We start from the raw sequence: 24627 nt of genomic DNA, 5'->3' as shown, positions 1-24627 counted from the left end.
AGGTGGTGGCGGCGGTAGCGGCGGGGTAAAATCGCAAAGGTAATAATGTTATTAAATTATTGCTTTAATTATCATTATTATTATTTTTCATTATTTTTTTTTTTTGGAAGGGGGGGAATTTTGGCAACCCTTTTCAAACTTTAATAAATTTAAAATATTTTTTGTGGTATAAATAAAAGAAGAAGAAATTTTCCCGCCATTTTTAATTTTTTTTTTTTTCTTTTTTTAAATTTAGTAAATGAGAAAAATTAAGCAAGTTTAAAAATCGTAAATAATAATAATAATTTTAATTTGAGACGCCTCCTCAAAAAAAAAAAAATTTCGTCTTAATTACTATGACGTCATAATTTTATAAAATTTTCTCCAGTTTTCGAATCCCACAAAAAAAAAATTAATTAATTTAAAAAAAAAAAAAAAAAATTTTATTTTTTTTTCTTTAGGGGGAGGGGGAAGGGGGCAAATTTGTCATTTTTAAAATCCGATAAAAAAAAAAATTTACATCGTTCACGTAAAAAAAAAAAAAAAGGTTAAAAGGTTGTTAATAATAACGTGAAAAGATTTTTAAAAACGAAAAAAATTTTTAAATGAACGAATTAAAATGGAGAAACGATGACGATGACGATGACGTCATCGTCGTCGTCGCGAGAATACACAAAAAGAAAAGACGGGAAAAAAAAGTTTTTCATGGGAAAATTTTCTTTTTCTGCTACTATGACACAGCATCCGTTTTTTTTTTTTTTTAGGCTCTAATCTTACTTCGTCATCTTTATCATAATCACTTTGTCGCATCTCGTCACATCACGCCACCCCCTACCCCCCCCACAAAAAAAAAACTTTCAGATTTTTTTACATAGCGGAAATGAATGATACGAAAATAATAATAATAATAATAATAATAATGATAATAATGATAATAATAATAATTATTTTATAAAACTTACATAAATAATCGAATAAAAATAGGAGAAGGAGAAAAAAAGAAAAATTTTCTTGTGCTTTTTTTTTTTTAAACGTAAAAAATATCTGGTGTGTGACGTCATTTCTTTTTTTTTTTTCTTTTTTGGTAAAATTTATACATTTATAGATAAGTTACATAAAATATTTTATTTTATTTTATTTTTTTTTTTGTCTCCGTATGATTAATAGTTTGAATTAATAGAGAGAGTGAGAGAGAATCTGAGAGAGAGAATTTTTATTTTATTACTTCCGGTTTTTCTTTTTCCTAACCGGAAACGCACGTTTTTTTTATTTTTTATAAAAACCAAAAAAAAAAATTTTTCTTTAAAAAAAAAAACGGAAAGGACAAACAATAAAAAAAAAAAATCGATTACGAATCCGTGACGACACATGCACGTACTTCCGGTTCGAATCGATAAAATCAATTATTATTATTATTATTATGGGAAATTAATTAAGAAAATTGTGAGATTCGCGCGTCAAATTAACGAACGTAAAAAAAAAAAACTTTTTCCTTTTTTTTTTTGTTTTTCTTATGGAAGAAAAAAAAAAAAGTTTTCTCATTAATTTCCGCCCATTTTCACTCTTTTTTATTTTATTTTATTTTTTTTTGCCATTCTTCTGCCACTTTTCGCATTTAAACGTTAAATGAGTTAGAAAATCTCGATTAAATCTTTTTTTTTTCTCTTATTTAAATTTTTGTCGAATTCGTTTCGTTTCGTTTCCCCCTACCCCCCACCATTCATCCTTCTTTTCCGTTTCCGTTTTTTAATAATATTTGAAAAGTAATAATATATATATATAAATATTATCAAATATAATATATAAATAAAAACGACGTACCAATAGAAATAAAAGATATGTATATATATATATTAAAAATTTAAAAGAAATGTGATGTTCGGCGGTTGTGTTGGTGTTGGTAGTGGTGGTGGTGGGGGGGGATTTTTTCTGTTTTATCCTGTCGCAATTTTATCAATACTATTATTATTATTATGTCGACAATTTTTTTTTTTATATATAAATTTTTTATTATGATTTTATTGACGACAAATAAAAAAAAATTTTTTTTTTTATAATACGACGCGGAGTGTATTATTATTATTATATTATATGTTAAAACGCATTGAAACGCAAATAAAAAAAATTTTTACCGATTTTTTTGTGTTTCGTGACGTACGTGCGTATTTAACGGATGCGTAAAAAAAACGCGCGTAATAAGTATCGATCGTTTTTATCATGCGTAAATTAATAAAATAAAAAAAAAATGGACGAGAGAAAATTTTTTGGGTGTAAAACAAAGTTACTTTTTTTTTTTTATTAGTAAAAAAAAAGAGAAATTGGATATTTCGATTGATGCCACGTCGTTTAAATTTAAAAGATTAAATTTCTTTGGGTTTTTTTTTTCTATTTACACGAACACGCACACGCACAGACGCACGATGAAGAGGGATATACACATGTACTTTTTTGCGCCCGCGTATCGAATAACTTTATAAAAATAAAGCAGAAGACAATAATTTTTTTTTTTTTTTTAAAAATAATATACATAAAATTTTATTTATAAATAAATAAATAAATAAAATTTGGCAGGTAAAACGGGGGGGGGGGGAAGAAGAAAAAAAAATGAAAATGAAAATTATCGTTATTAAATTTTTTTTTTCTCTTCCTTTCGAAATATGGTTTATTTCGAGCTCATGGTTTTAAAGCCCTCCCCTTCATCTCCCGTCTCTCTCCCTTTCCCTCCTGCTTCTCCTTCACCTTTTCCTTTCCCTCCTATTCCTCCTCCTCCCTCTTACCCTCCATCTTTTTTTATTTTTTATTTTCATCCCCTTAAATCCCTTCATTTTATTCAATATTCATCCTCAAATTTATTTATTTATTTATTTTATTTCTCATTCGCCATAATCGTAATAATAATAATAATAATAGTAATAATAATAATAATAATAATAATAATAATAATAATTTGACTTAATAACTTTTAATCTTTTTTTTTATTTTTCAAATTATTATTATTATTATTATCGTCAACGACGACGAATATGAAATTCGCCGACGGGTTCGGGGGAGCGGAGGGGAAGAGTGGAGGGAAAGGGCAGAGAAAATTCCAGGGAAAAAAAATTTTTTTTAATCACTTAAAAATTTTTTTCGCTGGATTTCGTTCGATTGACGTGGAAGAAGAAAAAGGAGAAGGAGAAGAGTTTAAACCTTTTTTTTTTTTTTTTTTATTGATATATAAATATAAATTTTTATTTGGGTAACATAAAAGTAAATTTTTTTTTTTTTTTTGCAAGAGAGAAGGGGGAAACAATTTAATTTTAGTTCACGGGGGTAAGGGTTAGGGGAGGAGAATATCACGTGACTTCACATACAACCCTTTAACTGTTATAAAAAATGATGATGATGATGATGAATTTCAAACGGAAATAAGTAAAAAAAAAAAAAAAAAATTTTAAATTTCAATGAAAAAATGTGAAATTTATTTAATGATGAATGAATTTTAGATTTTCCATTAAATAAAAAATAAATTTTTCTTTTTTTTTTTTTTTATTCATTTGTTTATTATTCACTTGAAAAATGTCGGGGCGGGAGAAAAAAATCGAAAAATAAAAAAAAATTGCAAACTCATCGAAAATTTAAAAAAAAAAAATGAAATTTTTTTTTCTTCTTCTTTACACCATTCTCTCGCTCGAAACGCATTTTTTAAACAAATATTTGATTTTTTTTTTATTTATATTTTACTTAGATAAAACGTCGTGGCAGAAGAAAAGGAAAAAATTAAAAAAGATTTTTTTGTTGTTCGAGTTACAAAACGATCGTTTAAAAAAAAAATTTTATTGTTTGTCGTGGTTTTAATCAGTTTTGATTTTTCACCAATAGAGTGCGCAAAATAAAAATGGCGGATTTTTTTTTAAACATTTAAATTACGTATAAACAAAAAGGGTCGAAAAATTTAGACAAACTCAAAAACTTTTTTATTTTTTTCGCCGATATCTTCTTCCACGTTTTCCTTTTTAATTATCTATAATAATTCTTCTTCTACTAATTAGTTTTAAAACCTTTTTAAAAAATAATTTTAATAATTACAAATCAATGATTTCTTTCCGCTTGACTTTTACATTTATAATCATTTTCCATTTTCCGTTAAAACCGTTAATAATAATAATAATAATAATATTTCCTTTGATACCTATTAATAAAATATGAAAATGTGGGCGCGTGTGTGTGTGCGTTCAGACAAGAATTTCTAAGCGTGAAATTAATCAAAAAAAAAAAAAAAAGAGAGAGAGAAAGAGACAGAGAGAGAGAGAGATTTTTAACTTTTTGTTTCCGTTTTCTTCTTCTTCTTCTACTCTTGTTTCACAGTCTCCGTGGAATTAGATAATAAGCAACAAACTATAATAAACATATAATATGTGTATTTATACATTTTGCCGACTCACGAAATTAATAAAAAAAAAAAAAAAAAAAAAAAAAAACTTTTCCCTCACTTCTCATCTTTATCATCATCATCATCATCATCATTATCATCATTTTCAAATTATTACTTTATGGATTTGATTGGATTATTTAACACCCAATCATCATCATCATCATCATCAGCATCATCACGAGACAGTTTTTTTTTTTTTTTTTCGATTTTCAAAAATGATTTAGTGATAAACGACAACAGCAATTTTTTATTTTCCTACGTAAAAAACGACGCTAAAAAAAGTAATAATAATAATAATAATTGATTTATTTCTTTTTTTTTAGACCCTAAATAATTAAAAAAAAAATTTTAATAATCCTCACAATTATGAAACAACAGGAACAACAGGAACAACAACAGCAACAGCAACAAAAAAATCCATTTAAAAAAGACGTAGTAGGGAAGGAAAAAAAAGTGTAATTAGAAAAAAAAATTAATAATAATAATAATAATAATAATAATAATAATAATAATAATAATAATAATAATAATAACATTTTTTTTTTTTAAATGATTCTCTTACTCGCTTTTTATCCTGCCTGCTGCTCTTCCTGCTGCTGCTGTCGCTGCTGTTGTTCTTTTTATTTTAATACCTGAAATCGTTTTATTACATTTTAATTTTTTTTTTTTTCTTTATGTGTTGCCTTGTGTGTGTGTACTCGTGTACGGGTCCATAATTTTTTTTTTTTTTTCCTCGTAACATACACACACACACACACACACAAAAGGGTAGAAGGGGAGAGAGGGGGAAGGAGGAAGGAAGGAAAAACTTTAAAAATGCTGTTGTCGGTTTTTAATTATAAAAAAAAAAGAAAGAAAAAAAGAAAAAAACGGTAAATTTCATAGTTGAATTTTTTTTTTTTTATATTATTAAGGGATGTTATTTCGTATAATAAAAACTTAATTAACCCCCTACCCCTATCCTATCCTCCCCTACCTCCTCCTACCTCCCTGGAGTCGTTTTTTTCTTTCTTTTCTTCTTTTTTTTTTTTAATTTCAATTTCGTGTTTTTGTCCGTATCAAAAAAAAAAAAAAAAAAAAAAAAAAAATGAGGAAAAATAAAAAAAAAAATAAAAGTTTAAATTATAAACCGCAAAAACCGGAAGTGACGAAATATGAAAATATTTAAAAAAAAGGAAACAGGTAATAAAAAAAAAAAAAAAAAAAAACTAAAGAGAAAGTTTTTTTTTTTTTTTTTTTTTTTTTTTTTGAAAAAACCTTTGACTTCCCGGGAAAAATAAAAATAAAATAATGGGGGGGGTTTTTTTTTTTATTCCCTTCCCCCCCCCCCCCCCCCCCCCCCCCTTTTTTTCCATCTTTCCCATTTGGAACTTTGCCCCCTTTTTAAAAATTTTTTTCCCCCCCCCCCCCCCCCCGCCCCTTTGGGTTTTTTCTTTTTTTTTTTTTTAATTTTAAACAATAAATTATTAATAATAAAAATAATTTTTTTAATTCAATAAAAAAAAAAAGAAAGAATAAAAACCGGAAACGGAAATAATTTTTTTCTTTTTTTTTTTTTTTTACAACAAATAATATTAATAATGATGATAATATTTTTCTTTTTATTTTCTTTAATTTTTCATTTGTATCGTCGTTACAAAAACAACGCAAAAAAAAAAAAAATTGAAACCATCAATTATTATTATTATTATTATTATTATTTGAAACCTTTCGAAACCTTTTTTTTTTTACTCGTGCTTGCGTGTGAACCTTTTTGTTGGTTCACATTTATTTCTGTGTGTGTGTGTGTGTGTGTGCAAAAATTGATGCAACCAATCAAAAACAATAAATAATTCCGATTCAATTTTTTCTTTTTTCTTTTTTTCTAGAAAAATAAAATTTCGAGATAGATAGAAAAAAAAAAAAGGATAAAAAAAGATGAAAGAAAGAGAGAGAGAGAGAGAGGCAGAAGAGAGGCAGAGAGAGAAAAAATACGTAATTAAAACAAAAACAACAACAAAAACAAAACAAATAAAAAAACATGAAAAACCTTTTAATTAACCTTCAAAAAAAAAAAAAAAATTTCCTTTTTTTTCCTTTTTTTCAATTTTTTCCTCTTTTTTTCCTTTTTTCCTTTTTTTTTACACGCGGAAATTTATATATATATATAAAATTGAATTGAAATCAAATCGATCCGAGTTAAAACTTTAAATAAAAAGGAAACGAATGTCACGTTTGATGACGTCAACTGAAAAATAATTATTATCATTATTATTTTTTGTCAAACGTGGCAGAAAAAAAAAGAGGAGACAATTGCACACAGGATTTTTAAGATTTTTATTAAAGAGTGAGAGAGAGAGAGAGAAAGAAAAAATTTCGAGTCAATTATTTAAATTGGTCAATTTATTATAATTTTATATAACCGTTTATGATAATAATAATAATAAAAATGATGATAATTTCTAAGAAAATGATAAAATTTTAAAGGAATGAAAAAAAAAAAAAACGTGGAAATAGAAAGTGAGTGAGAGAGAGACAGAGTGAAAGAGGAATTAAATTAAATAAATAAATAAGTTCTTTTGAGTAATCATTTTTGAATTTTAACTTTTTAACCGTTTAATTTTCTCTTTCTACTGCCACTAGCACCCCCACCGCCACCGCCACCATCACGTCTACTACTACCACTTTTCTAACACAAATTATTAACTTTCCAGTCGTTTTATCAGAGAAAAGATAATTATTACGGGGGGATAAATTAATCCCCCGAGGAGGAGACAAAAAAAAAAAAAAAGAAATTTATTTTTAATTTTTTTTTTTTTTTTTGGGGGGGTTTTTCGTAATACGAAACATTTTATTGATTTTTTTCATTTTCTAATCGCACGACGATCACACCTGGAACACTTAACAGGTTTCAAGTAAGGGGAAAATGGCGAATTCAACCATATAAAATTACTTTCGACTATTATTATTATTATTAACACTCATACTCACGACATAATTCGTCTTGATTTTTGTGTCGGGATTGTTTTCAACACGTTTATTCCAGGTTTCTACCCCTTCGATCCCTAAGGAATAAATGCCTGATTATTAGTGATGGATAAGTTTCGTATTGTTATAATCTATGACCTTACAAAAAACCTTGTAAGTCTTCCTGAGTCTGTCTTATTCGATGGGAACGAGTTTGTATCTCCTAAACTGGCCTCCTTAATTATAATTATTATTATTGCACCAAGGTTTTTCCCAAAAAAAAAAAAAACTTGATGACGTCACATATTTATGACGTCAAAAAGGAAATAATATGAAAATGGGAAGAAGGGGGAAATTATTAATAATTTTTTTTTAATGGTTTATTTAACATTTTTTTTCGCGCCAATTTTTTTTTTTTTTTTTCCTTTTAAATTTTACCATTTTATGAAAACGTCACTCGGTTGTTAACTTAAAAAAAAAAGGAAAGATAAAAAAAGAAAACAAAAAAAAATTTTATTTCTTTTTTTTTGTTTCGTTCGTTCGTTTGTTTGTTTGTTTAATGACTTGTACATTTGTCGTTCTATCTTTATTTTTTTTTTTTTTCGTACAAAACCTTTTTTGTTTGTTTGTTAATTCGTAACAAAAGGTGAACGTGGAAAAATGGATGATGGGTGGTGGGTGGCGGGTGGTGGTGGTGGTGGTGTTAGCAGTAGTAAAAGTAATAGCCGGAAGTAAGAAAATCTTATAAAAAGTGTTTTTATGAGGTTGAACAGGTGACAGGACGTCATAAAGACCGAACGTCACGTTCACAATTTAAAAATTTAAATTTTTTCCTTTTTTTTTGTATCCTTTTTTATGTGGGTCATGAAAGTAAAAAAAAAAAAAAAAGGTTTAAAAAAGGTTTTATTTTTGTTTCGTCGTTTTTTTTTTCTTGTTGTTGTTTGTTCGTTTCTCATTTTAATTGAAATAATTACGTAAGAGGTTAAAAAAAAAAAAGAAAAACCGCTACCCGGTTTTGTTTTTTTGTTTGTTTGAAACCTAACTTTTTGAAGCTTTTTTTTTTTTATGTTGGAATCCTTACGAAAAGTCACGTGATAAAAAAGGCATGACGAGTAACCATAACGACAAAGTAAGGATTGTTGTTTTCATATTGAAATGACAGTAGGTGAAAATATTTTTTTTTTTTTTTTTTTTTTTTTTTAAATTGGAAAAAAATATGAGTAGTAAGTGGAAAATGACAATAAGTAACAGAAGCAGAAGACGACGACGACAACGACGATGATGATGATAAAATATAAAATAAAAAAAGATTTTTGTAAATTGTTGTTGCTGTTGTTGTTGTTTGTATTCTCGTTTGTAGTTTCACTTACACACGTCGTCATATTGAATTTTCTTTTGCAAAAGAATAATAAGAAAAAGACTAAACTAATTATCTTTATTTTTTCCTTTCATCTTTTATCGTTTCTTTTCACATCCTTTTTACCTTTTTTTACCCTTTTCTTTTTTCTTTTTTTTTTTTTTGTTTCAAACAACCTTTTCTTCCATGTAATTTTTTTTTTTTTTTTTATACATTTTAGAAAAGGCGAGATGAAGAAGCACGGAATAAGATGAGAGAAAAAAAAAAAAAAGTTTGCTTTTAACATTTAAAATTGTCACAACAAAACAAAACAAACAAACAAACAAACAAACAAATAACCTTTTGTAAACTTTTTATTTTTATTACAACGTCAACACCAATCATAATTAAAAATTATTTTTTGTTTTTTTCTTTTTTTTCTTTTTTTTTAAATTAAATTTTTTTTTTTTTTTAAGGACTACTACATTTAAATTATCATCATCATCATCATCATCATTATTATTATTATTATTATCGTCACTTTTTTTTGTAAACGTAAAAGAATAAAAAAAGGGAAAAAAAAGGAAAAAAAATAAAAATAAAAATTTTAAATTAAATTTTAAAAAAATTGTTTTCTGATATTTTCCTTTTTTTTAATTATTACTCTATGGAAAACGATTTGGCAACATCGGATTTTTCCCGCGTTAGAAAATTTAATTTTTTATGGCGCGTAATTTTTTAAATTCGTATTTATTAATTATTTGTATTTGATGGGTTATTGACCACCATTGGTAATTTTTTTTTTTTTTTTTTGGTTTTGGAATAATAAACCTGGAAAAAAACTCTCTCTCTTTTTCTATCCCTCTCTTTGTCTCTCTCTCTATTTCTCTTTCTCTCTCTCACTGGAAAAAAAAAAACATTTATTCTACAGGTGTAATTTTTTTTTTTTTTTAATTAATTTAACTCTTTGGCAAAAGTTAATTCACCTGATTGGGCAAAACGCCCAACCAAAGAGAAAAACCGAATAATAATAATAATAATAATAATGTTAACTTGAGGTTTTTACAAGTCGTAAATAAAACACGGCGGAATCGGAAACGTCGAAGGGTGTGACGGCGGTGGCGGTGGCGGCGGCAGTGGCGGCGCGTACGGCGGCGTCGATTTGCGGCGGTTTTCCATCTTCGTTTAATCCATTATCAATCTTGTTTGAGTTAGTGGCCTTTTACAGGCAACAAATCTTCCGTCTTCATTACATTCGGCATGCGATGTCTTCTCATTCTCATATATCTTATTTTTTTTTTTTTTTTTTTTTTTTTTTTTTTTTTTTACTTCTTCGTGTCAGGTTTTTTGGACCTTAATCAAATATATAAAACATTATCCGAATCAATGGTGATGATGATGATGATTCGATCAATACACGCACACGTACACGCGTAAATACTCGTCTCGCCACCCCCTTCCCTCCTCCCCCTCCCCCTCCCCACACACACATGAAAACTAAAGAACAAAAGAGAAAATAACAAAAAGTTACATGAAAAAAAATAAAAAATAAGAAGAAAATCCATTAAAAGATTTAAATAAAATAAAAGAAAAGAAGAAGAAGAAAAAAAAAAACAACAACAACAATGTTTAGGATTCAATACGACGACAAAGGACCGAACAAAAAAAAAAAAAACAAAATGGCGGGTGATTGCAAATAAAGAAAATGATAAAAACACAAGCGTGTAAAAAAAAAATAAAATAAAATAAAAACGGGGTTTAAATTCGAGTAAAAAAAAAAAAAGTGGGGAGGGAGGAAGGAGGGGCGGAGGCAAAAAAAATCTTAAATTACAACCACCGGAAATAATATAGTTGAAAAATTGAAACCGGATGTGAATAAAACGGTAAAAAAAAAAAAAAAAAGAAAAAAAGAAATTATTTTTAAATACAAATTAATTTTATTTTCGTGCGTTTGTTGTTTGTTGTTGCCCTTGTAAACTTTAATCTTAATTTAATACGGAAAATCTGGTTTTAATAAAATAAAAAATAAAAAAAAAGAAAACATGTCTACCAACAATACAAAAAAAAAAAAAAAAAATTTTCTTCTTCTTCACCTTGTTGTTTTCCTTCATTTTTCTAAAAAAAAATTTTTTTCCCATCCATCATTTGTCCTTTCATTTTCCGACGGATTCGATTTAATACGGAAAAATTTATTTCGTTCTCTTCCCCCCTCTACCCCTCACTCTCTCTCTTCCCCCTTCTTTCTTCTCTTTTTTCTCATTAAGTAAGTTTTAAAACCTTCCACCCACACACACACACACACACCTCCCATTTATTTTCCAAAGCTATGATTTTCAAATTTACCTTTTCGGGATTTTTCCTCCCCTCCCGTTCCCTTTCCCCCGTCTCCCTATACGTTTACATTTCTTCCCGACCTTTCTACTTCCACGCCTTTATATATATATATATATATTTTCATTCTAAACTTCCTTCCTTTCTTTCTTTCTTTCTATCAAATTTTTAAGATGATGAAACGTCGTCTTCGTCGTTCTTTTTTTTTTTTTTTTCGTGGCACATACATTTTTATAAATAGACGTGGATTTAGCCACGTTCATTTTTATTCAGGGTTGCGGTTAGATTATTTTTCATTCGATTCGATCATTCATCGAAATTTTTTTCTTTTTTTTGGCAGGTGGGAAAAAATGGGGGGGAGGGGAAGGTAACGAACGAACGAACGTCTTAATTTTAATTAAAAATGAAAAATTAACGTGGAACGTTTTAAATATGTCGAATATTTTTCACAAAAAAAAATAATTTTTTTTTTTATTCCGTTCTATAACCACGTGATAAATTATTATTATTATTATTATTCTTTTTTTAAATACGATTGAGAGATGGAAAAAAAAAAAAAATTACAAATCGATTTATAATTATTAACCTATGAGAGAAAGGAAGAGAAGGAGGAGCAGGAGCAAGGGGGATGGGAAAAAAAATTCAAAGTGTCGTTCCAGAAAAAAAAAAAAAAGGGAATAGGTACGTGGGAGAACGGGGGGAGAGGGGGCGGGAAGTAAAAAAAAATTCAATTATTTAAACGGCTGAAACGTGAAAATGTTACGTGGAAAAAGAAAAAAAAAAACCACTTTTCGATGATGATAATTTTACGTAATTTCCAAAAAATAAAATAAAACTGGAATAAATAAATAATAAATAAATAAAAAAAAAAACGTTAAACTTTTCCAAGAATAAAAAAAAGGAAGAAAAAAAAAAGGAAAAAAAGGAAAAAAGGAAAAAAACGATAAACGAAAAATTGAAGCAAAGTTGGAATGGAAAAGAGAAAAAAAAACACCTTAAGAATTTTAAGCGGATTTCAAATAGTCTGGAAAAAATGATTTGGCCAAATTAGAAAAAAAAAAAAAAAAAAAAAAATTTAAAAAAAAAAAAAAAAAAAAGACGGGGAAGGAGAAAAAAAATAAAAATAAAAAAAAAGGGGGGAAAAAAAATTTCATTTCGATTTATGATACAAATCTTCTTTTTTTTTAAAAAAAAAAAAAAAAAAAAAAAAAATAAATAAATAAACTGGTCCAGACGTTTTTTTTTCCTTTTTCTTCTCCCACTTTTTTTTCCCCTCCTACTCCTTTTCCATTCTCATCATCATTATCATAATTCGTTTATGTACATGTATATACGATAATAAAAAAAACGTGGAAATAGTAGAAAAAAATAGAAATGAAAGAAGGAGGAAATAATAATTTAAAAAATCTTAATAATTTGTCAGATTTAAATTTTTATCAGTTTAAAGCACGCCTGGAAATAAAATCCTGACTTTTTTCTCCAGCTTACATCCCTTTTTATTTATATATATACAAGTCGTCATCATCATCATCATCATCATCATCAACAACAACATCATCATTATCATCATTATTTTCTTTTAAATATTTTTTTTTTAAAATTTTATTTACGTTACGTCACATTTACGCCGAGGATAATTTTTAAAATTATAATATTATTATTATTATTATTATTCAGACGTCGTAAGATATTTAAGAAAGAAATAAAAAATAAATAAATAAAACGAATTAAAAGAAAAAAGGAGGGTTTTTTGCCTTCCTTCCTTTTTTTCCTTTGACACCAGATTTTTTTAATGATATTTAAGAAAAAGGAAAATTTTCCTTTTTTTGGCACGAAATTTATAATTTGAAAATTATACGGAAAAAAAAAAATTAATTTTTCGATTTGAATTAATTATAAATTGCCAATGGAATGTTTTCAATGGTAACAAAAAATTTACGTATATTATTAAAAAAATACGTAACGTTTCCTTTTAAATTTAGAAAGAAAATAAAAAAAAAAAAGGAGAAAAATAAACAAAAAAAAAATTTTTTATTTTATTTTTTTTGTTTCCTTTTTTTTTATTCCTTTAATTAATTTTTTTCCTTTGTCGTAAAAAAAAAGGAAACAAGAATAAAAAAATAAAAATTGAAATGAAGATTCAATAAATAAGTAAGTTAAAATAAAATAAAAAAAATTTTTTTTTCTTCTTTTTACTCTTTCGCGTTTTTTCCCCACTTATTCGTTTTTCTTCTTCCACGTTTTATTTTTTTTTCCCTCCCCCCCTCTTCTCTTTTTCTCTTCTTCTTCATCCCAATGATAAGAAATCCATTTCAAACAGCTTTATTTTTTTTTTTCAAAAAGAAAAGCTCCGGAAAAGCTGAGAGAGAGAAAAAGAGAGAGAAAAACCTTCTGAATCAATACATTTAAATTTTTTTTTTTCATTCTGCACCCCGGCGAGTAAATAAGCCCATTTAAAATAAAAAAAAAAATTTAGATGAGAGAGAAAGAGAGAGAAGATGAGAAAAAGAGTGGGAAGAGGCTGGGGGGAGGGAGAGAGAGAGAGAGAGAGGGAGGCTGATGAGTTTTCGGGTAAAATTCGAAAAGAAAATTGAAAAAAAAAAAAGAATTAAATAGAATTTTATCTCAAACAAAAATTTTTTTTTTTTACTAAAGAAAATTAATTTGTTTTTCCCCTTTTCTCTTCCCCATCCCCTCCCGCCTACTTTCTCCTTCGAATTTATTTATTTATTTACTTATTATTATTATTATTTTCAGACGTACCTGAATTTGTTGGACCCATCAAAAACGTGACAATAACCGTTGGAAGAGAAGCAACGTTGGAATGCGTTGTTGATAATTTATCAACGTACAAGGTAAAAAAAAAAAAAAAAAAATCTTTTAAAACTTTTCAAATTGAAAAAAAGGAAAAAGGAAAATGATGATAATAATGATGATGATAAAAGGAAAAAAAAGGAAAACAATTTAAAGGTAGAAAGTTTATTATAAAAAAAGGAAGGAAAGGAAAGGAAAGGAAAATATTTTATTTATTTTTTGAAAAGATAATCCCAAAGCATTTCATAACATTATTTTTATAGTTTATATAATAATCCCGATAGGTGATTAGTAGAAAGGTCAGTCAAAGGAAAAAAAAAAAGAATTTAATCCGTAATACATTGGATTTTAATCAAAGGAAAAAAAAGGAAAATATATTTATTGAAAAAATATTTTTTTTTTGTTCCCGACCGATTAAAAATCTTTTTTTTTTTTTTTATAAAAAAATTTTTCCGGTCGCGTACGTTTTTTCCTTTTTTTTTCCTTTGACAATCAATCAGAAATTTTTTTTTTTTTTTTTAAATCGAACGAACGAGTGTAGCCGAAAATATAAATTTTTTTTTATTATCGTTTCGGTAAAAAAAAAAGAGAGAGAGGCAATTGACCAATTTGACAGAAAAAAGGTAGTTTTAACAAAAAAAAAAAAAAAAAAATAGAAAAGTGAGAGAAAGAGGAAAAGAGAGAAAGAAAGAGAGAGAAAAAATGGTCGACGGTTATAAATACAGGATGTTGGAATTTCCCAAACCATTTTTTTTTTTTTGAAATTTCCGCTTTAATGTAATATAAAAAAAAAAAAAAAAAAGGAAAAAAGCATGAGAAAAAAGATAGAACAAAGGAAAGTTAGGGAAAGGGGGAGAGAGGAAACGGGAGGGAGGGAAGGGGGGATAAGGACAAGGAGGAATGGAATAATGTGTGAGAAAAAAGGAAGGAAGGAAGGAATTCCTCCAAAAATAATAAATTTCAAAATACTTTTTTTTTTTTTTTGTTTTTGCGGGGGGAAAAGGGAGAAGGGGAAAACATGGGGAAGGGGCGGAAAGGGTTAAGGGGCGGGTCGAAAAATCCGAAAAAAAAAAAGAAAAAAAAATTGAATGAACCAAACAAAAATATTTATATTTGGTAAAATGCAAAAATAAATAAAAATAAATTTGAAAAAGGTTTTTTGTTTTAATAGGTGGGACGTTCGGTCGTTCGTTCGTACGTTCGTTCGTGCGTTCCCGTGCGTGAGTGTGTGCGTGTGCGTGTGCGCACGTGTGTGTGTGTTGGCCGCTGTTTTATGGTTTTTCCCTTTACCATAAAACACTTTTTATGAAGTTCTCAACAACAGCAACAAACGACAGGAAAAGAATACGAGAGAAAAAAAATAAAAAAAAAATATTTTTCCCCCTTTTTTTTCCTTTTTCGATCGAATCTTTTTTTTTTTCGGTTCCTCCTCCCCCCATAAAAAACGCGCGAAACGTTCGTTATCATCATCATCATTTCATTTTTTTTTTTTTTTTAAAAAAAAAACTCATCTCCACCTTTCAAATTACTTTTAATAAAAGTTCCAGTTTTTCTTTTTCTTTTTTTTTCTTTTTTCCAGGAATATGAAAATTATTCATTTTCTTTTTTTTTTACTCATTCATATTATTATTATTATTATTTTATAACATTTTGATATTAAATAAAATGTTTTTCTTTTGTTTTTCAATTTATTAATATTATTATTATTATTATTTCTCCCCCCAACCGCCCCCACCCCCCGCCACTTATTATTTTTAATAATTTTTCAAAGACAAAAAATTAATTTTTTTTTTTTTTTGCTTTCATTAAATTTTCTTGCTATTATTATTAATAATAATAATAAGAAGAAGAAAATTTTTTTTTTTTGATGTTGTTAAAGGAGAAGAGAGACGAGAGTGGTTGGGGGGGGGTGAAAGGGGGGGAAAAAAGCAGAAGAAAAATTCAAAAAAAAATTAAAATTGACACAGACGACGAGCAAAAAAAAATTATTATTCGATGTGAATTCATTCAATCGAATTTTCTAGAATTAATATCATTAACGATGATAATAATAATAATCGTTCCGATGACGTTTACGATAATGATAATGATAATAATAATAATAATGATAATAATTTTTTTTTAAATGTTCGAAACGAGAGAAATGAATGAATCAATCAAAGGAATCGAATTTTTATTTAGGTCGTTTAACGAGGTTTTCGTTCTATTTCCTTTAAATGTTGTAATAAAAACAACAACAACAACAAAAAAAGGAAAGAAAATTTTCTTTTTCCTTTGAAAAAAAAAAAAAAACAAAACAAATTTTTCCTTTTTTTTGCCTGTTACCTGAGGCCGATAATAAAAAATACAAAAAAAAAAAATATCCGGCAAAAACAATAAAAAAAAAAAAAGTTAAATTTTTTTTTTTTATAAAATGACTTTTTTTTTTCTTCTTCTTCTTCATCTATATAATTTAAAAAGAAATAAAATTAAAGAAAAACTTTTTTTTTTTTACACAATTCTACTGCTGCCACGTCTAAGAAAAAAGATTGTAATTTTTATTTCCGATCACGTGTCAATACTTTTTTATTCTTTTTATAATAATAATATAACATTTGCTGTTGGATTTTCTTTTCCCCCCGCCCGTCCGCCTCCTTCCCCATCTAACACAATTTATTATTATTGTTTACGCGGAAAATTTTTTTTACATTATATAAATAGGATTTAATATGTAAAAGGTAAATATTAAAAGGTTAAAATTAAAAGGAAAAAACAAAAAAAATCTCATCATCGAGAGAACAGAATAAAAATAAAAAAAAAATCACTTGAACGAGATTTTTTATTTTTTTTTTGTTTTGTTTGTTTGTTTGTTTCGTCATTTCCTCTTATTCTATCTCTCTCTCTCTCTTCCTTTTCCGCTTTTCTCCGATTTTATTTTCAATGAGGGGGAAAAAAAAAAAAAAATTTTTGACCGGGCAAAAAAAAAATTTTTTTATAATCCGTAATTATTTTCTCCACGTGTAAAAGTTATTTACACGTTAAAACGTGTAACTAACTCGCGCGAATTAAACCAAACCAACATCATCATCATCATCATTATTATTTTTAATAATAATAATACATAATAATAATAATCGTTATTTATTTTTTAAATTACATGAAAAATCAACAAATCTTAACAACAATGGGAAAGAGAGAGAGAGAGAGAAAAAAAAATTTTTTATTGTTCGTGTAACAAGATTGAAAATTTTTTTTTTTTTTTGTTATAAATAAATAAATGAATTCAATAAAAAGATTTAAATTTAATTTATTTATTTATTTAAAATGAAAATCTTAAATAAATAAATTTTTTAATTTATTAAAAATTATTAAAAAAATAACAAAAGAATAATAAATAAATAAATAAATCAATTTTCCTTTTCCCCCCTCCTTCCCCTTTTCCTCCTTCTCCTTTCAACTTCCGGTTAAAAATAAAATAAAATAAAAAATTGTATAGGTGGCCTGGCTGAGAGTGGACACGCAGACAATCTTAACGATAGCCGTTCACGTGATAACAAAAAATCACAGGATATCAGTTACGAATAGTGATAAGAAAACTTGGTTTTTAAACGTTCGAGACGTTCGAGAATCGGATAGAGGATGGTACATGTGCCAAATAAATACGGATCCGATGAAGAGTCAAATGGGATATTTGGAAGTCGTAGGTGAGAATTTCATTTAAATTTTTTTTTTTTTTTTTGGCGGGAAAAAATTCGGAAATTGATTTTTAATAAAAATTAAATTTCAGTACCACCGGATATACTAGATTATCCGACGAGTACCGATATGGTGATAAGAGAAGGAAATAACGTGACTTTACAATGTGTCGCAACAGGATTTCCGACGCCGACGATCGTTTGGAAACGCGAACAGGGAGAACCGATAAGTTTAAGCAACGGAGAAGAAGGTAAAATTAAAAAAAAAAAAATTATTTTTATTCTTCTGCCACGTTTTTTTTTTTTTTTTTTTTTCAAAATAAATAAATTTCGATTATGTTTTCGCAATTAAAAAAAAAAATTTCCAAATCACTGAAATTCACCCCGGCGTGTATAATTTTCTTTCTTTTTTTTTTTTTCCGTTTCGGACAATTTACCATTTTTGCTGTTGTTTCCCCCCACGAAAAGAGAGAGTGAGAGAGTGAGAGAGTGAGAGAGTGAGAGAGAGAGAGAAAGGATGATAAAAAAAAACACGTAGGTGAATAAAATTCTCTTTTGTTCTTTCGACCGGATTCATTCTCGAATGATCTACAACGCGAAGGATGAGGAAAATCCGGATTATTTTTTTTTAACACCACCATCGTCCCCCCCTGCCACCGCCAACCCCAACCACCTTACCATCGCCCCCTACCTGAAATAGATAATTTTAGTTTATATTTAAAAATAATAATAATAAAATATGAAAAGATTTCTGTCGTCGTCGTCGACGTCGTCTCGTACCTGAACTGTCGTTTTAAAATTTATACAAAATTAGTTTTTTTTTATATTAAAAAAAATCAAATGGTGGGAGGGAGGTGGAGAGGTGAGAGAGAGAGAGAGACAAAAAGGGGTGGGAGAAGAGTTCAAAGTTTAATTTTAACGATGCGACTTCCGCCAAAATTCAATTTTCCCTTCTTTTTTTTTTACCTCATTTTTTTTCTTTTTTGAATCATTATTATTATTATCACAAAAAAAAACTATTTTCCCTTTTTTTTTTTTTGCCTCAACCTTTATTATCATTATCATCATTTTTTCCCCCCGTTACCAGGAGCAGAATACAGAAAAATCGCGAAAAAAAAAAAAACCTTATTTTCTGCTTTGCTGAACAAAATTATTGCGTCGAGAAAAATTTTTCATCATTCTCACACCTTTAGAAAAAAAAAAAAAAAAAAAAATCTTTTACGACAGTAACCGCCGTTACGGATTCAATTATTTCTTATTGTTTTTTATTATCATTATTATTATTATTTAAATAATAATAATAATATTATTAAAATTCGTCCTCCTCTTTGGGCTGTTGCCCTTTTTTTTTTTTAGCTCTTTCCGTGGAAGGTTCCGTTCTCACGATAACAAAAGTTAACCGTCTTCATATGGGAGCATATCTTTGCATAGCGTCCAACAGAGTTCCTCCTTCCGTCAGCAAAAGAATCATGTTGATCGTACACTGTAAGTCTTGACACGATAATGATAATAATAATTAAAAATCCGACGTTGACGTCATAATGGAGAGGGGGCCAATGTTTTTTCTTTCAGTTCCTCCGATGATTTGGATACAAAATCAACTCGTCGGAGCTCAAGAAGGTCAACCCATGACCCTACAATGTCATTCGGAAGCTTTTCCAAAATCAATTAATTACTGGACAAGAAATGGAGAAACAATTGCTCAAGGTATTTTTTTTAAATTCAACTTTGTTTTTTTTTTTAACGTAATAATAATAATAATTAATTATATTCACGTCACAATTTTCAATCGGAAAGTTAATCTACCAATTATAAAAGGTTATATCTATCGGTGACGATGGAAAAATCTTTTCCTTTTTTTCTTTTCTTTTTTTCCTTTTCATTACGAATTATAAAAACGTATACGAATGGATTCCCTCGAAACTATATATATATATATAATCGAATTGATATTTTATGAAATATGCAACAGATTTAAACCTTCTTTCCTTTTTTTCCAAAAGGTTTTTAGTCGTGACGTAAATGACAACAGCAGAAATGATAATGATAATGATAAACAACGTGCCGGCCACTCCCTCTTCCTCCCATTAAAATCGATTTTAAAAATTTAAAACCGATAGAAATTTTCTTCAATTATTATTATTTACACGGGTGAATTTTTTTTTCGAATGATAATAATAATGATTTGTTTTGTTTTAAGGTTTAAGTGGTAAATACGAACCCGTTCTTATCGATAACGCGTACAAAGTTCAAATGAAATTAACGATAAAATCCGTTACGATTTCGGATTATGGATCGTATAAATGTATATCGAGGAATTCGTTAGGGGAAACCGATGGAGAAATTAAATTGTATCGTAAGAAAAAATTTTCTTCTTCTTCTTCTTCTTCTTTTCCAAATTCTAGAATTTTCTTTCGGAAAAAAACTGATTCGTATCCAAATTTTTGTTTCAGATATTCCAAAATCGACTACGACGACGACTACTACTACTACCACTACCACCACCGCAAAGCCTTTTTCGACTATGACGGAATCATTATTCACGATATCGCCTTCATCATCGACTTTTCAACCCCATAAAAAATCAAATGATAAAAAACAAAATGGAAAAATGATAAAACAAAAACAAAAAACAAAAGACAAACAACGTCCCCCAACCGATTTTGATAATGATAATAAAATTTTAACCGAAACACAATCGTCTTATCCTAGCAAGGAAAAAGGTGAGAAAAATTTCAAATTTTTTTTTCTCTTCTTTCTTCTCTCTCTCTCTTTCTCTTTCTCTTTCTTAGATTCTCATCGTTTTGTATCGATAATAACAATAATAATAATAATGATAAAATTTACGATGCTGTCGTCGCCATAAACACGATTAACACGTAAACGATTTTCAACGTCGAATAAATTTCGTGTCATTTATTATTACTATTATTATTATTATTATTATTATTGGTTATTTATTCATTCTATCTATCTATTTATCTATCTATCTATCTCTCTCTTTCTCTATCAGGTATTCAATTAAGGAGTCAAAAAGGCGGTGATACACGATTACAAGAGAAAAAAGGAAAATTATCCGGTTCAACAGGAAGACTGTTTAACGTACCGAATTTTTTTTTTTATTTGTATTTTTTTATTTTAATTAAATTAACTATAATTTCATAATAATAATAATAATAATTTTTATTGATTTACGACACGAGTTTTATTTATTTATCATTTATGTTTTATGATTATAACAACAGCAACAACAACAACAACAACAAAACCTTAAACCAGAAAAATGAGGCTCAAATTATGATTAGAAAATTTGTTTTTGTTTTTTTGTTAATTTTTTTTTATATATAAATAAATATATATATATTGCGACTGATCTCTTATCAATTAAAATAAATTTAAATTAAATTTAAATTAAATTAATTTTTTTTATATTTATTTTATGATACCTTTTAATGTTTTTTTTTTTTTATTGATAACAACACGATGGTTATCAAATCGAATAATTGTTTTACTTCGAGAATTTTATGTTAATCACAATCACCCGGAGAAGAAAATTTCTTTACGTAACATAATCAAACAATTGTTTTAATAAAAATTTTATTTATGTTTTTTATGTTGAAACAAACGCAAACACAAAAAACACAATTCGATGCCGAACGTATTATGTAAATAAAAAAAATCAATATAAATTGAACTTGAGTTCATTTACTTAGCTTATACGTATCGATAGTCTTTGTAATTACGCAATAATAAACTTATTTTTACGAAATCACGTTTAAACCTTTTTTTTCTTTATTATTTTCTTCGTGCGTTTCCCTACCCCCCCTCATCCCCCAAAATATATATGTCGCGCTAAAGAATAAATATTATATAATAATTTTAAATATTAAAATAATTTAATTATTATTATTAATTAAAAACTTATACTCGATAAACTAAATGTTTTTGTTTTGTTTACATTTTTTGCGCGCGTTCTCATAAAAATCTGACGTCACAATTTTTCTAATGACCCGTCTTTTTTATAGTTAAAATATTGACCGCTAAAAGCGCTGGTGTATATGTATTAATTACATTATATCACATACGGATTATTTTTGATAGTTTCCCCCCCCCCAATTTAAATAATTCTACGGAAATAATAATAATAATAATAAAATGAACGTGATTAACAAAACAACGATGAGAAAATTTGCAAGTTTCTTACTAAAATAATCCTTCGAGCATATAATAAATTTTTTTTTTTTTTTTTTGCGATGTTGTTCAAACGCGCTTATAAATTAATCTTCGTAAAAGTCGAGGAGAGTAATTTTTAAAATAAAATAAAAAAAAAAAAAAAATTAATTTATTATTTAAAAAAAGAAACAAGACGGTATAAAATTTAACGCGTAAATCTCAAATAAATAAATAAATTACGAGTAAAATGTAAATTTTTTCTATTTGATAAAATTTGTTATGCGCGCCATCTGTTGAAACCGTTAAAAAAATAACGTGATAAAACAAAATGGCGACGTTATTCTCTTTAAAAAATTTTTATTTTACCAATAGACGTCTCTTGGGACATTTCAAATCAAAATCTAATTTTTTTTTTTTTTTAAATTAATTAATTTTCACGTATTTGCCACGACGTAGATATTGTTATTATTATTATTATTATTATTATTATAAAAAAAGCAGAATAAAATTTAAATTTAAATTTAAAAAATAAAATTTATGTAACGTTTCAAAAAAACGTAATTAAAAAATAAAATAAAATAATTAATGTTTAACGATGGGAAAACATTACAACAACAACAAAAAAAAACCAACTCAACAAGTATAACAATAACTGTCTTAAACGAAAAATAAAATAATAAAAAACCGTAAAACTCCGGTCGGGTTATTTAAATTTATTAAAAAAGATAAAAATCGCGCCTTAAAAACACGTAGGCGCGACGAAATTAAAAAAAATATATATATATATGTATGTATGAAAGGTTGCCAAGGGTATTAAAGAATTGTGAGCGGTTTTTTGGTGACTCAATACGGCTCTGGTTCACCCGCCGTTTTGATTTATTTCTTTGCTCGGAGTGAAATATGAGAAGAAGAAAAAGAAAAAGAAGAAAAAGACGAGGAAGACGAATAATAATAATAATAAAAAACATCCGCCATTTCTAATAAAGATTTAATTAATTGCAAGAAATATGGGCGGCGGACGGCGGACGGGAGGGGGGTCGTCCAAATTAGGCTTCACTAGAGGGCCATGCGGGGGGTAAAAAAAAAAAAAAAAGAGAGAGAAGATGGCGATGATAAGGTTGATGTTGATTCATGGCCTCGGTCGTAAATGATAAATGACCTTTTCTCCTCCTCTCGGCGGCCATAACGTCGCCATTATTTACTTGTGCTTCCATCGAAAGTGAAAGAACCGGTGTTTTATTACTCCAGACCAGGACCGTAATTGGCCCATAATTCACTTGCTCCGGGTCGCGAATCGTCTCTCTCTCTTTATGACTTGAAATGTTTTTCATCTCTCTCTCTCTCTCTCTTCATTTTATTTTTTTATTTTTATTTTTTCATTATATAAATTGTTTTTATAACGAAACAACGTCGGAGAGGAAGAGAGAGAGAGAGAGATTAAGTCGGAGTTTTAATATTTATTAATATTATTATAGTTTTAAAAAAAAAAAAAACTTTGTATGGGAGGGGGAAGGAAGAAGGAAGGAGGAATGGGAGTAATAAAAACAACGAAAAACATATTCCTTCCTTCGTTTAATTATTAATATTATTATTAAGACAACGGTGACATGTTGCTCGCTTTTGCTGTGACCATCACCATCACCGTCACCACCACCACCACCACCATCACCGTCACCATCGCCATCAACATCCGACAAATTTTAACTGATTTTTTTCATAATTATATCATTTATTTTCTTTCCTTTTTAACTTATCTCTCCCTGTCTCTCTCTCTCTCTCTCTCTCTCTCTCTCAGTTGAAAAATGTTTCGCGCCTTGTCGCCCATATATTTATTACACGTCAAAAGGCGGTCTGCACTCCTCCTCCTCCTCCTCCTCCTTCTCCTCCTTCTCCTTCACCTCCTCCTCTTTTTTCCTCTTCTTGGTACAAACCCCGAAGAGTTCATGATGAGTTATGGCCTTTTCCACGTCAGCTTCAAAAGACTTTTTTATTTACTATTTAAGAAAGTTAATGTTATTTATGTTTTCTTTTTTTCTTTTTCCTTTTTTTTTTTTTTTTTTATAAATTTCTTTCTTCTTTTCTATTCAATTTTACTGACGTTTTTCCTGTTTTTCTAAACCTTTTCCTTCTCTCCCTCCCTTCCTTTCTTTCCTCTCTCCTCCCGCCTCCCTCATCCGTTTACTTTTTCCCGGTTTTCCCTTTTCGTTATTGTTATTTTTTTATTCGCGTAATAAAAGTAATTTTAAAAAAAATTATTACATAACATTAAATAATAATAATAATGATGATAATTATAATAATATATAATATTAAAACAAACGCAGTCGTCGTCGTCGTCGTCGTCGTTAACATTGTATAATTTCAAATTTCGGACCCGTTAAAAAGAAAGAGGAGGAAGAGGAGGGTGTGGGGATGGGAATGGGGGAGTAAAGGGAAGTCTAAGAAGATGAAGGAGATGATGATGATAAAGACAAACAACCAACCAACAACCAACAGAGAGTGAGTAAAAATTACAAAAAAACAATAAATAAATAAAATATGTTTTAGTTTAAATTAATGAGGACAGATGTTTATGCGAATGAAAGTTTCTTTCATCTTTAAAAGTCGTTTTCCTCTTCTCACAGCATCCAATTTCCTCTTCATCTGTTTCATCTTATTCTCTAATCTCTGCGTTTCTCTCTCTCTTTCTCTCTCTCTCTCTCTTTTCCCTTACTCTTCTTCTTCATTTTTATTACACCCGTAATATATCACTCGGTATCTTTTTTTTTTTTTTTTTTATTATTATTTTTGCCAACTTTATGCTCGCTCATTTGTTTTTTTTTTTTTGCATCCAACGTATAAAATTACGGGTTTGGAAGGAGTGAGAGAGAGAGAGTGAAGAGAAAAAGAGAGAGAGAGTTAAATCGATTACGTTTAATAAAAAAAAAATATATGTATAAAATTTTAAGGGTAAAACGCCG

At 27.8% G+C, this 24627-nt stretch overlaps 1 protein-coding gene across 1 annotated transcript in view; it reads left to right on the top strand.

Moving 5' to 3' along the window:
• Phum_PHUM126440 (uncharacterized protein) overlaps window positions 1-20781 on the top strand; it is a gene marked incomplete at both ends in the record, with an annotated part of 52195 nt that extends 31414 nt beyond the window's left edge. The window contains 9 exons of the mRNA XM_002424276.1: window positions 13764-13861; window positions 17296-17503; window positions 17587-17745; window positions 18851-18979; window positions 19067-19201; window positions 19695-19850; window positions 19948-20217; window positions 20508-20596; window positions 20740-20781. Coding sequence (XP_002424321.1) covers window positions 13764-13861; window positions 17296-17503; window positions 17587-17745; window positions 18851-18979; window positions 19067-19201; window positions 19695-19850; window positions 19948-20217; window positions 20508-20596; window positions 20740-20781 — 1286 coding nt within the window. The remainder of the gene's footprint in view (window positions 1-13763; window positions 13862-17295; window positions 17504-17586; window positions 17746-18850; window positions 18980-19066; window positions 19202-19694; window positions 19851-19947; window positions 20218-20507; window positions 20597-20739) is intronic.
• Window positions 20782-24627: the final 3846 nt, after the last annotated feature.

This window comes from Pediculus humanus, genomic scaffold, assembly GCF_000006295.1.
Source record: "Pediculus humanus corporis 1103172107475 genomic scaffold, whole genome shotgun sequence".
Taxonomy (NCBI): domain Eukaryota; kingdom Metazoa; phylum Arthropoda; class Insecta; order Psocodea; family Pediculidae; genus Pediculus; species Pediculus humanus.
This window is presented reverse-complemented; position numbering and strand designations above follow the sequence as displayed.